This window comes from Lontra canadensis, unplaced genomic scaffold (genome assembly GCF_010015895.1).
Source record: "Lontra canadensis isolate GAN:19392208 unplaced genomic scaffold, GSC_riverotter_1.0 scaffold17, whole genome shotgun sequence".
Lineage (NCBI taxonomy): Eukaryota > Metazoa > Chordata > Mammalia > Carnivora > Mustelidae > Lontra > Lontra canadensis.
This window is the reverse complement of record NW_022631011.1, coordinates 10074175-10086955: the sequence shown is the minus strand read 5'-3', so window position 1 is coordinate 10086955 and position 12781 is coordinate 10074175. Positions and strand designations below refer to the sequence as shown.

At 45.0% G+C, this 12781-nt stretch overlaps 1 protein-coding gene across 2 annotated transcripts in view; it reads right to left on the bottom strand.

Moving 5' to 3' along the window:
* Window positions 1-8785: 8785 nt before the first annotated feature.
* Window positions 8786-12781, bottom strand: part of TPGS2 (tubulin polyglutamylase complex subunit 2) — a 66745-nt gene continuing 62749 nt past the window's right edge. Inside the window, exons 6-8 of one of the 2 annotated variants that reach the window (XM_032859576.1) lie at window positions 11669-11829; window positions 10268-10421; window positions 8786-9022 (exon numbers count right to left, since the gene is read on the bottom strand). In XM_032859576.1, coding sequence (XP_032715467.1) covers window positions 8826-9022; window positions 10268-10421; window positions 11669-11829 — 512 coding nt within the window. In that variant the 3' untranslated portion in view covers window positions 8786-8825. The remainder of the gene's footprint in view (window positions 9023-10267; window positions 10422-11668; window positions 11830-12781) is intronic. The other variant, XM_032859577.1, reaches the window with a different exon arrangement.

Below are 12781 nucleotides of genomic sequence, written 5' to 3'. Positions count from 1 at the left end.
CTGGACACTTCTTTTCTCTTGGATGGAAGGCCTTAAACAGCTCCAAAGTCTCACCTCCTTCTGAATCAGGGAAACCTTTCCTCAGGTTCATCAGAAGGCCTCTGGCTTGGAATGGCCTCCAGGCCCTTTGGCTTTCTTGTTGGTGTTTGTTTTGTGTTAATAGTGTGGGAAGTGCCTGCCTGCCAATGTGCTCTTTGTAACTGCTTATTAATTAGGCATCAGTGTTTGTTGCAAGACTTGCTAGCAATGACCTTACATAGATCACCTGACCCCTGGGCTTTGTTTTGCTCCATTGTAATGTTGACACAAACATTAGAGTAGCATTTAAAACCTGAACTATTCTGCAACTCTCTCACTTGCTTCTTATGTAAAAATTCATTTTCTCAAAAAATTTACTGAGTCCCCAGAACAAAATAGAAATTTAAAATTTTGTCTACAAAGAACCACCACGTGACAAACATAGTCCTTGGCACTTAAGTACTGGTCAGCAGAAGGTAAGGCGTCTGGTGGGGAAGGCGCTGCCAGGGGCCACATGGGGGTGGCTGGTGCCCAGGTGGTGGTCGAGCCTCCACCGAAAGCCCTCTGCCTGGGGTTTCACGGCTCCTGGTGTAGAACCTATGTCTCTGGGGAGAGGGAGAGGTGAACCACTGCATGGGTAGATCGTCAAGCCATTAATTCCGTGTTTGCGACCCTTTTAAAAACTCTGTGACTCTGTGTTCCTGAACCTGGTGTCTGTGATCTAGAGACAAGATGTAGTCGTGTTGTCTGAAGAGCCAAAGATAGGATGTTCACCCCACAGGCCTCCGTGACTGTGTCCCCCGGCGTCTGCATCCCCACTCTACTGAGAGCCGGAAGCTCTTTCCAGCAGGTTATTGGTCAAATAGTATGTACTGAATGTGAGCAGCCCAGGAAAGCCTGGAATCTGCCAAGAGTAGGTCTGTATATTATAGACAATGGAGTTTAATCACTTTATCGAAAAAGATACATGAGTTATTAATGCTTATTTTATTATGGTTCTAAATAACATGTAATATTGTGTTATGATTTAGCTGTTAGAGCATTTGCCTGTTCCCTCAGCACCGAACCCAGACATAGGATATCTGTGTCCCTGGGGATCGGGATGTGCAAACAAAAGGAAGATGCATTGTTGTTGCCCTGTTTAGCGAACAGATACTTTGATGACCTTCTAGAGGCCCTTGGCATTGTGCTGAGAGACACTGCTTTGGAATAAAAGGTCACGTTCAGAAGGAAGTGACAGATTAAACTGAAGTTTATTTTAGGGATTAAAAAATTCTCAGAGGAAGCAAGCAAGGTCAACTAATTTCTTGGTTACAGCTAGGTACAGTCTTTTTATAGAGAACTCTGTTTAGTAGTTTTTGGAGAAATGGAAGGATTATTGCTCTTGCTCATTTCTTCCTTGTTGCCACTTCCTCTGGCTCCCTCCATCAGTGTTTTTGTTCTGTTTGGTTTCTTTTTGCATTCAGTGACCTTACCCTTGGGAGATGCTTCGCTACTCTTGCTGGTCATCACCATGGATGTTCTCATGCCTGTTTCTAAATCTAGTTGGAAATTACAGAACTGCCAGTAAAGAAGGCAAACTCTTCTGTTAAAGATGCCTGGGTTTTGGTGTCTTCGGAATCTTAAAGTTTTTTTTTTTCTATTTAAAAAATAACTTACTGAGGGATTTGAGGATGGAAAGATGGAAGGGAGGATGCACAGGCCCCACGAGTGTTGAAGACCCTGTTTTGTCTTCTCCCAAGCCCGTCACTGAACACTGCAGGAAGCAAGAGCAGGATCAGAGTCAGGAGACCTGGTTTCTGAGCTCCTAACCCGTGGGTGGCTGCCTCATTCTCCACCGCTCCTAAATCCACCATTTCTTTGCTCATTACCCTGAACAGTGTATCGCCAGATACCACCAGTGGAGGCTAAAGCGTGGCCACCCAAAGGGAGCAGGTCCTAATCATAGGAACCTGTAAATGTTATAAAGAAGGGTCTTTGCAAGGGGCACCTGGGTGGCTCAGTCGGTTAAGCTTTTGCCTTTGGCTCAGGTCATGATCCCTGGGGTCCTGGGGCTGAGTCCCATATTGGGCTCCTTGCTCAGGGGGGAGCCTGCTTCTTCCTCTCCCCCTGCCGACCACTCGCCCTGTTTGTGCTCTCTGACAAATAAAATCTTTAAAAAGAAAAAAGGGGGAGTGTCTTCAGTTTTGAGTAAGGATCCAGATGTGGAAAGATAATCCTGGATTATCTAGGTGTGCCCTAAACCTAATCATAAATGTCCTTTTAAGACAGAGGTAGAGAGAGGTTTTACATGCACAGAAGAGGAGACGGTCTTATGAAGACAGAGAGGCAGAGATTGGAGCAATGCGGCCACACACTAAGGAATGCCAGCAGCCACCAGAAACTGAAAGAGGCCAGGAACAAATTTTCCCCTTGAGCCTCTGGGGAGAGAGCATGTCCCTGTTGGCACCTTGATTTTGGCTCCGTGAAACTAATGTTGAACTTCTGGACTTTAGAACTGTAAGAGAATAAATTCCTATCGTTTTAAGCCACCAAGTGTGTGGTAATTTGTTATGGCAGCTCTAGAAAATTAATAACAACCATTAGCCACAAATATGCAGCGAGGGCCTCATTTATAGAGGTGACCCTGTGCCAGGAGCTGCGGATTCAGCTGGGAAAAGGAGAGTCATGATCCCTCCCCTTAGGGCCATGAGAGGTAGTCATCAACTAAAATTAAATTTTAGTTTAATCTGCAGCTATTCATACATTTCCCAGAGAAGTGAGTAAAAATAAGAATACCCAATTGTCTAGGAGAAGGGGAAATGTCTTCGCAAATGCAGTTGAGGTACACGATATTAAAATGCCCCATCAGTGTTTGTCACGAAAGGCAGTTTCTCTGGTAGAAAAATCATGTTGCTGGGCAATTCTGGGGGATGAACTTTCTGAACGATTTTTAAAAGAGCTCAAGTATTGACGGCATCTCTGTGTGGTCACTTGTTGTGGGTGACGTTATATAAGCCATATGGCCATTCTGCCTTTTCATTTTCCCTTGGAAGGAAGAGAGGGATTGAATGACTTGGCCCAGGGGCAAAAGATAAGAAAGTGCAATGTGCCGGCTTGTCATGCTGGTCCTGGTTTTGTTCTTTTAGAACCCTTAAGAAGGCCTGTTAATCAGCAGCACCCCTGCTTCCACATGTTCTCTTCTCAGCACCTGGCCCAGACTGACCCAGGGCTGGGCCTGGTGGCTGGAGAGCCAGTCAGCCCCACACTGACCAAGCCCACACCCTGGAAGCCTGGAGGCAGGCCAAGCAGCAGCACCGTCTAAACTGTTGAGGAGGGCTCCTAACCACGCAGTTTTTACATTAATGATTAACTGGCAGTGATCTGTGTACACCAGTCACCCAGCCATCCGTGTACACCTAAGTAGGGAAGGTCCAGAAGTATCTTTTGTGACTTTGTGATGATTCCTACTCCGACTGGTGAGAGGATATGGCAAGAGTTTAGTCAGATTGTTGGTACTCAACTAAGGGAGGGCCAAGCCATTTATATTCTCTTAATGAGTCCTATTTAATTACTGCGTTTAAAAAGTGTATTTGTTTAAGATGATCCACCTGAGGAAGTACAAATTTATGATTTTGTAGTTCAAACACCATTTCAGTTGTTGATTTAGTGGAAATTGTTCCTAACTCCTGGATTAGCAACAATGATTTACTTCCAGAATGCTTTGTAATTTAGAAGTCGAGCATTGCATGTACAGGAAAATTAAGTCAGCTGGATAATTAGAACAACTGACGATGAAAAACAGTACATCCAAGTGTGTGCTTCCAAGTCACCCAAGTGGCCATCATTGGGGAATGATGGACACCCAGCTCCTCGGATGCTGTAGGGTCAGCGTGTGCTGGGCTATTGCACGTCTGGGACCAGATGCAGCAGGTTCCTTGCTCGTGGCTGGTAGGGCCGGAAGAGGTTTGCATGGACCAGTCGCTGTGTCTGTGGAGACTCGGGCGTGCTCACCTCCTCATCTCCCGTTAGAGGGGCCAGACAGCTTGAGTCTATTTAACACTTTTTCCTCTGTTCATTTTGTTATAATCTAGACGTTAACTGACTTAGGTGGAAACAGGAAGAGATGGGTTTTGGTCAAATGGAAAAGATACTCCGTAGAGGCCTTGCACCGTGTGTTACAAATACACAGCATGAAATCAACCTCAAGGTAAGTAGGGTGCTTTCTGTGACTGTGTCAGCAGCTGGTTTTCCTGTACTGGTAGGATGGGTTACTGCAGTACTCGGGACTATTCGCTGGACCCAGTCAAGAGGGGGTCTTTTCTCTTGCACTTTCAGAAAATAAACTAGAAAGCTCAATTTCCTTCTGAATCACTGCCCCTTAATAGCCTCTGCCTAGAAATGCTTTTAAACCGGCACTGCTGTCTGGAAGGGGCTCCAGGGGTGGACAGTAACAGACTTCTGCGCAGGGAAGTGGGCTATGAAATGGAGACAGTCGCCCAGTCCTAAAAACACTTGAATTGTGTACCCAATGGAATATTTATACTTTTGCAAACTTCAACTTTCATATAAGAATAAAAAAGGTGGTAGCTGTGCAGGAAGAGCTGGGTGCTAGGGAAAGCTTTTACAACTGCTTTGTTTGGTCTCTGAAAAAAATATCCTAGATACACGGATTTGAACAAGGTCATCTTTACTAGAACTCAGTACACAGCAGCTAGTGGTAGAGCTGGACACAGGATTAGAGCAATTCATCAACATCAGAGACCTTCTTGACTCAGAAGATTAAGGCATAAGATGGGAAATGACAAGGGAAAAGAGTTGATTCCTGCCTTAACCCAACCTTAGAAATGCAGTCTCAATGAAAAAAAAAAAAAAAAAGGGTTCTAATCCAGCATCCCCTCTCAGCAGGTGGTAGGAAAAAAATAATTTGAATCTCATTGGAGGAAAAACTGTCCTGAAATTGTAAAGGTTATGGAACTTGACAACTTCTTCAATCAACATATGTATATAGAAGTTCAGCCTTGGGTTAAATTTTTAAGGGTGTATTTATGGGAAAATGATAGAAGATGAATTTCTGAATTTGCTTGTGCTTGACTGAATTCTTCCTGTTTTTAATGGATAATATTGAAGGTGATTTCCCATTTTTTAAAAAATGGTCTAAAACATGATTTGTAGAGTTAGTAGTAATTAAGGCCACAACAGTCCATTTTAGAATCACATTTTTAAAGAAAAAAGTTTTTTTTTTTTTTAATTGAAGTTCCTTAATAAGCCTATGTTCTGGAATCCTAATACTGTTTCAGAACCTGTGTGTGGCCATAGTCTAGGGCCACCCGTGGAAGATGAGCCTCAGGAGCCTCCACACATGTAAATGTACCCTCAAGAGAAATCTGCCTTCACCTGTCCCCCAAGGGATGACCTTATTTACAAATAAAGTTTAAAAGTGGACAGTTGGGAACTGGAGCCGTGGTAAAGGCAAGCAGTTTTTCCAGAGGTTTAATCTTGCCCTTAATAGTTGGTCTTTATTTGCAGCTATTGCTTGAAGGACAAGGTCTTTCCCTTAGCTGGACTTGAACCATTCTGAGGACTGTTTGTGTCCCTGCTCTGGTGGGTCTCCAAAGTATTCTTTGTCAGTCTTGATGCTGTGGGAAAAGGTAACCTATCTCCAGAGGAATGGTAGGGACTTTGAAAAATGTTCTTATTTCTGAGCTCAGGAGGGTGTTCTCAAAGCCAGTCTCGCCTGTTCCTTTAAGGGCAGAGGAGAGAAGATGCTCAAAGAGGCAGAAAATTGTTTTCTTTCTGTCCGCTTTCCACGCTGGACACAGCAGAGGCCAAGAGGCTGAGCTGCCTGTGCCTTTGCCCACACGGGGCAAAGCCCAGAACCTGCACAGCCCGCTGGGCCTTTCCACAGTGCAGGGACATGCTGCCTCATCCCTGACTTTCCCTGTGAGCCAAGACGTATAAAAAGAATATATAAAGTAGGAAAGGATGCAGTGTTTTTGTTTTTTTTTTTAAAGGTATTATTTATTTATTTGACAAACAGAGATCACAAGTAGGCAGAGAGGCAGGCAGAGAGAAGAGGAAGCAGGCTCCCTGCTGAGCAGACAGCCCAATGCGGGGCTCGATCCCAGGACCCTGAGATCATGACCTGAGCCGAAGGCAGAGGCTTTAACTCGCTGAGCCACCCAGGCGCCCCAGGATGCAGTGTCTTACTTAGAAAAAGAGTGTCTTCAGGTGATTTCTTGAGTACAGTAGGAGTATAAAAGGGCTTCGCAGCAGAATTACTCTGAGCATTGTGAGGTGAAGACAAGTCCCGTGCGGTCTGGGTCAGGGCGGCCCTGTAGAACTTTCCGTGGTGAAAGAAATGTTCTATATATGCACCATTCTGTAGGGCAGCCCCTAAACTCACATGGTCACCGAACACTTGACATGCTGCCAGAGAGACTGAGGAATAGAGTTTTAGATTTTAAGTTCGGATGGCTACAGTGGTCAGTCGCTGGAGTACTGGATAGCGCAGGTATGAGAGAATATACCTTTGTATATACTCTGTTACTGTTTTATTCATTTTACATACTTTTTTGGGGGAAGAAGTGAAATTTGTATATAAACTGCTTTGGCCTATGTTTATTCCAAGAAATGAACACCTTGTCTACAAAACTATGTCCAATGAAGGTTGGAGTCACATTATAAAGGAGGAAGGGAAAAAGAAGGGACTATTTTGATTGCTCACCTATGCGCTGATTTAATCCTCACAACAGCTCCGTAATGGAGGCTGTGTACTAACCAGGGCATATTCAGCTAGAGAAACAGTCCAGTCCGGGTTGGCTTAAACCAAAGAAGAAAACTCACCGTAAGACCCCCAGGATTAAAGGGTAGTCAGTATAAACGGGTACCCACCTACTGCCGGTGACCTGCAGTCAGGGGGCCAGAGTTCTACTACACAAGCATGGCCACTTAGGGATGCTGTGTCTGAGTGGGTACTGCATTGAACAGAAAACAGAATATATATTATATATATTGCAATCCTTAGAGCAGCTGTTAAAAATGTAATGCAAAGAACTGTAACTTAAAAACCAATAGGTGAATTAAAATGGAATTATTTAAAAATTAAAATTGGAAGGAAGGGCAAAGACCAGATATATAAGAATGTTTGGTCACAAGAATTGCTGAAACTGGGTGATGCATACATACATGGGTTCGTTATTCTACTTATCTTTGTAAATATTTAAAATTCTCCATAATAAAAGGTTTAAAAAATACATGTGTTCACACAGGGTCCCTTGGTCCTTCTGATCCAATCATTGTCCGAGCTTTTCTAGGTGAAAAACAGCTTTTGAGCTCTTGTCCATGCAGTGCAAGCACAACCCCTCAGACCCATTAGGTGGAAAGCTTCGGGCTCGGTCAGCATTCTTGTCACAAGTGCAGTTGATGAAGAGTCCTGGTATTTCCTTGCAGTTTTGATAAGTGGGTCTGGAGTGGGACAGGAGTATCTGATTTTCTACACACAAGTCCAGTGACATGGATGCATGTTCAGGTTTGGGGAGGCACAGCGTCAAGGGAGAGATTCTATGGATTATTATGTGCAGGTAGCCCTCGGTCCCGTCCTTGGCTGGGCACTTCCCGGCTGTAGGACCCATGCAGCACGAGGATGTGGCACTTCGCGCACAATCTTAACTACGCCAGTGCATCGTGAGGCATCCTGCCATTGATTCTCATTTTGTGATTCCAGCAGAGTATCTCTTTCTGGGCAGCTGATTTACGGTAGAGCCATGTCAGTTGCTTTGGTTTGGAGACACAACTCTCATGGGTGAGTTTTCTCCCCAGCTAGCACACCGAGCTTACGGGCTGTCTGCGCCTTTCCTCAGGAGAGCTCCCTTCTTCCTTCACAGGGGCGGCTTCACAGGCACGTGATGGGCACACATGATCCCCCACACCCACTGGGCCTCACACGTGGTGAATGCTCTCCTGTCACTGTCTGGAGTTCTTAATCTTGTCTTTGAACTTGTGTTTTGTAAGTGAAGTCTGATGAGACATACACAGGAGCAGAGGTGATCCCTGCAGGGTGTCCACTGCTCCCCACCACCCCATTCACTTGGAGCCTTTGTGACGCCGGTGTGCGCAGAATTCCAGCAGACCCACCAGGTGCAGGTTGAGAAGAGATTCAATATAAGCAAGTTATTCCTACAACTGAGTAAGTGGGGGCACTGAGAGCCCCCAGAGGCCATGCTATCCATTGGAACCGGACTTGATTTGAATGCAAAAGGAAGGTAATGGCATTCTAAGAAGTGTGAATGACCCTAGAACCCCATCATATCCTTTTTCTACTCTTGTTATTTTTCTTATTTTACTCCTGTCATTTTCCTTCATTAGCCATCCACGTCTGCTGAAAATGATGACTTAGGAGAAAAAGAAAACATGGGCAGCTCCTACTTTTTCTTTTAGTCCTTCCTTACTCATCAGTAAGGTGAAAGAGTGTTGATAGAATGTGTACATATCAAGGAGGGAAATAATAGTTGAGCGAGGCTTTTCTGTAGTGTTTCCAGTGTTCTACTGAGGACAAAATATGTATATCATACAACATGAATACATAAGCTATGAAATACAAATTGTCTAATTTTGGTGATTCTGCATGAGTTCACTGCTCTTCTAGTTGCATTTAAAACAGGAATTGTGTACTATAAAGATGAATAAAATTAATGCTAATAATTTAGAATTTAAATTTTTTCATTACTTAGGACAGCATTAAGTAGCAAGTAAAAACCCCGCATAACAAGATGTGAGAGAGACCATGGAAGAAAGAACATTTCAGTACTTTTAATGGTACTATTTTCCTAATTTTTGGACACGAGGCCCCACATCTTTGTTTCGCTCTGGGTCCTGCACCTCAGGTAGCCAGCGTGGCTCTTCACTGCTCTCCTTTCCTTCACGGAGCCCCCTTCCTTCTCTCTTCTATAGCCTCCTGAGGACTCCCACTGATGTGAAGGGCACCACTGCTCTCCTAGTTCCTCTGCTGCTGCACCTGTGAGAACTAGAAAAGGGCCAGGGCTGAGTTCAAAGTAACTCAAGGGACCCACCAGCACTAGAGGCTGGCTGGCTGTAGGACAGGAGGACATGCCTGCTCTATGTTCTTCTAACTCTGACTTGTCTTGGAGCAGCTGCCACATGCTGGAATCACTGATCTTGTGCGGTTGCTTCTCCCTTTGATTTGATCGGTTCTGGCAAAACAATTCTTCTGACAGACTAAACTTCAGCTATTATCCTTGACAGCTTGGTCCTTCTTTTTCCCTTTCTGCCACTCCATGAATTGATGAAAGCTGGGGGTAGTAGGCAGGGCAGGTGGACAACTCTTGTCAGCAGTGATTTCTTAAAAACTCTTTATGAGGAGTCATGGAAAACAATGCTTGGGAATTTGTTTTTGTTTTTATATTAAGGTTAAGCAGAGAATTACCTCCTCTTTAAAAAAAAAAAAGAATTTTGGCAATGTATAAACACACTGCAAAACTGGAAAAGACAAACTTTTATAGGAAGCTAAAAAAGGACCAGAATTAGGAAAAATAAAAAGAATATATACAACTGTATCTTCAAGAATTTTCATGGAACATTATGACCCATCAAATCAAGATATCCACATTTTCTAACAAAAATGAACTGATCTGAGTAAGGCAGCATGAAAATATTCTAATACAGTGCTGCTCAACAGAACTTTCTGTGATGACGGAAATGTTCCATTATCTCTGTTGACTACAGAAGCTACTGGCCACATGGATGCGCACAATGTGGCTAATGCAACTGAGGAACTGAATTCTTAATATAGTTTAAACAGCCACTGTGACTAGTGATTACCAACTGAACAGCACAGTTCTAATGCCTCATGGGTCAAAATCAGTGGTTTCTTCAGGGGATTTCTCTCATCACCACTGACAAGTGTAGAGGGTTGGGGGTGGAAAGAGAGGGAAGCTCTTAACAGCTCTATTTAACACGTACGTTCTGAAACTCTCAGAGGCAAGAGATGAGGCAAGGACTCTGGGGGAGACCTGAGAATGCCCTTGAACTCCTGGCTAATGCCAATGGAAGCAGAAGGCCTAGGATTTGGCTCACTGTGATGGGAAGAGGGCTATGGTACAACTCATAGAATCTGAGGCTTGGGCCACCTGTGCATGGAAATCATGTTGAGGGGCTCATGGGGAGGTGGGTGCTCATTTCCGGACAGGGTTTCCAGGGCTAGAAGAAGATTTAGAGGTGGAGGGAGGACCTGGGGGCCCTTTCTGGCCACCTGCAGGCTGGACTGGCCCTTTCTTTTTGGGGATTAAGGTCTTGTTCTTGCTCTTGAACACTTTGCTGGGATCCAGCTTGTTCACGAAGGAGTTGGTCTCTTCTGCAAGTAGGTCTGTGTTGTAGGTGATGGGTTTATACATGTTGAACCACTGCTATAAGGGAGAATTGGGAGAGGTCAAAATTCGAAGGAGAAAGGTGACTGTTTATGTTCTTTAGTGGGGACCCAAAGGTAGAGAGGTGGGGAGATAAGGCAAAGAGAACAAACGTTTTTATGAAAAAAACCTTGAAAATCTGTTAGGACTTCCTTTAGGTAAAGGGGTGGCACACACATTGCTTTATTAAGTCTCGTAACCTTTAAAATAAATCTAGCACAAGGACTGAGTAAACTTCCTTCTGATCTAGTGAGCCCTGAGCGTGGGGATGTGGGTCCCAGAGTATCAGCGTCCTTCTAATTGTTCTGTCCTCACACCAGCTACTGCCCGTCAGGTGGATATGGCAGCACTTCCCCCCAGGGAAGGTGCATGACAGAGGCCAGTGGCAGGCCCTGGCTGCGGGAAGCTGCGTGTGCTGGTGCTCTCTTTCCCTTCTGGGCAAAGAGCATCACGTTTATTGACCTCACCACGTTGACTGGATGGATGTTAGGTGACATTTGGGCAAAGTAAGGCCCAGCAGATGAATACATGCCTGGTGCTGAGCCCCTGAGTCACTGCCACCCAGCCAAAGTTCTTCAGGGCACACCTGGTCTCAAACTAGGCGGTATATGAGCATTACCAGGCAACCGTTTTTGAAATGTCGCCCGGATCTATTACGCAAACAAGGCACATCCATACAACGCATATTCCGTATTACTGAAAAGGACAGTTCTGCAGGTACTGGTAGGGAATGAACCCCAAGACGGGCTGTTAAGTGAAAAGAAGGTGCACAATGACGTGAGAAGTATAGTGCACTTGTGATTTAGAAAAAAGGAACCAAAAACCATATGCCTATATGCTTTCTAGGCAAAAGTACTGTGTGAAAAACACAAGAAAAACGGAAACAACGGCTGCCTCTGGGGGAGGCTGGGAGGCTGGAGAGCCTGGGAATAAGACTGACTTTGCACCCTTCCTGGGTGCATGTCCTGCCTATCTAAAACCAACACTCAAACCTAAGCCCCCACTAAAATTTAATTAGAAAACTCCCAGGTGATTATGAGGATCAGCCACGTTTGGGAACCACTTAGTTCAGTAAAAGTCAGGCCATCCACCTTCACTGGCACCATCTGCCTTGCTTAATGAAAATGCAGGTTCCTGGGCTCCATCCCATCTTCTGAATCAGGGAAGCTAGGAATCTGCATTTAAGCATTTCCTCAGAGATTCTGATATGGTCCACAGATAGGAGATGGCTCGTGTCTCTCCCTTACCTTGGCCTGCGGGCTAATGCCATAGCTGGTGAAGGCGTACTGCCACTGCGGCAGGCCCAGGTGCGTGATGAGCAGGCGATAGTAAGCGGTGAAGGTGTCTGTGAGAAAATGCCAGTATAATGCTCTGTCCAGGAACCAGATCTCAGTGTCTTGTGCTAACGCTGAAATAGCAAACAAAAGAAAGAAATGAACGGATGGCATAAGACTTTTCTACTTTTATCTGTAAAGCCAATACTCTCATGGTTTAAAAAAAGAAATTCGGACTAGAGAGGGTGGTGGGGATATGGACATTGGGGAGGGTATGTGCTATGATGAGTGCTGTGAAATGTGTAAACCTGGTGATTCACAGACCTGTACCCTTGGGGATAAAAATACATTATATGTTTATTTAAAAAATTAAAAAAAAATTCTAGTAGTGGAAGGATGAAAAATACAAGTGAAGAGTTCCTCAGGCCCATTCTCCTATGGCCACTGTTAGGGGTTTTATTGGTCTTCTTGTACAAATACCTGATCAGTCAGCTGACTGACTTCTGTCCTGGGCATTGGCCATCTGTGCATTCAGGCTGACCATTCAGCAGCCCCCCCGCCCCACTGGGCACAGACTGTTTTCAGTTTTTCAGTTTCAGTTTTCCTGATGGGACAGACTCAGAAAGCCTGATTTCTTTTTTTTTCTTTTCTTTTCTTTTTTTTTTTTTTTTAAGATTTTATTCATTTATTTGAGAGACAGAGAGACCATGAGCTAGAGAGCACAAGCAGGGGATGTAGGGGAAGCAGACTCCCCACTGAGCAGGGAGCCCAATGTAGGGCTCCATCCCAGGACACTGGGATCATGACCGGAGCCAAAGGCAGCCACTTAAGCGACTGAGGCACCAGGCACCCCAAGGCTCCAGTTTTCTGAAGAGGTCTCTGTCAGGAAGCTGAAGGGCCGTGAGCAGCCACTGTGTTGGAGCCCAGACGAGCTCCTGCTCTGGGTCCTGCCTGTGCTGTTGCGGGAGGTCCGGGCTCAGCGGAAACAGGCACGGTCCCAGCAGCGCCAGCCTCGCACTCACTTCTGACCTTCCATTCTTCCTCCTGCAGGCCTCTAGTTCGTCTCTTGTCTAATGGCTATGATGG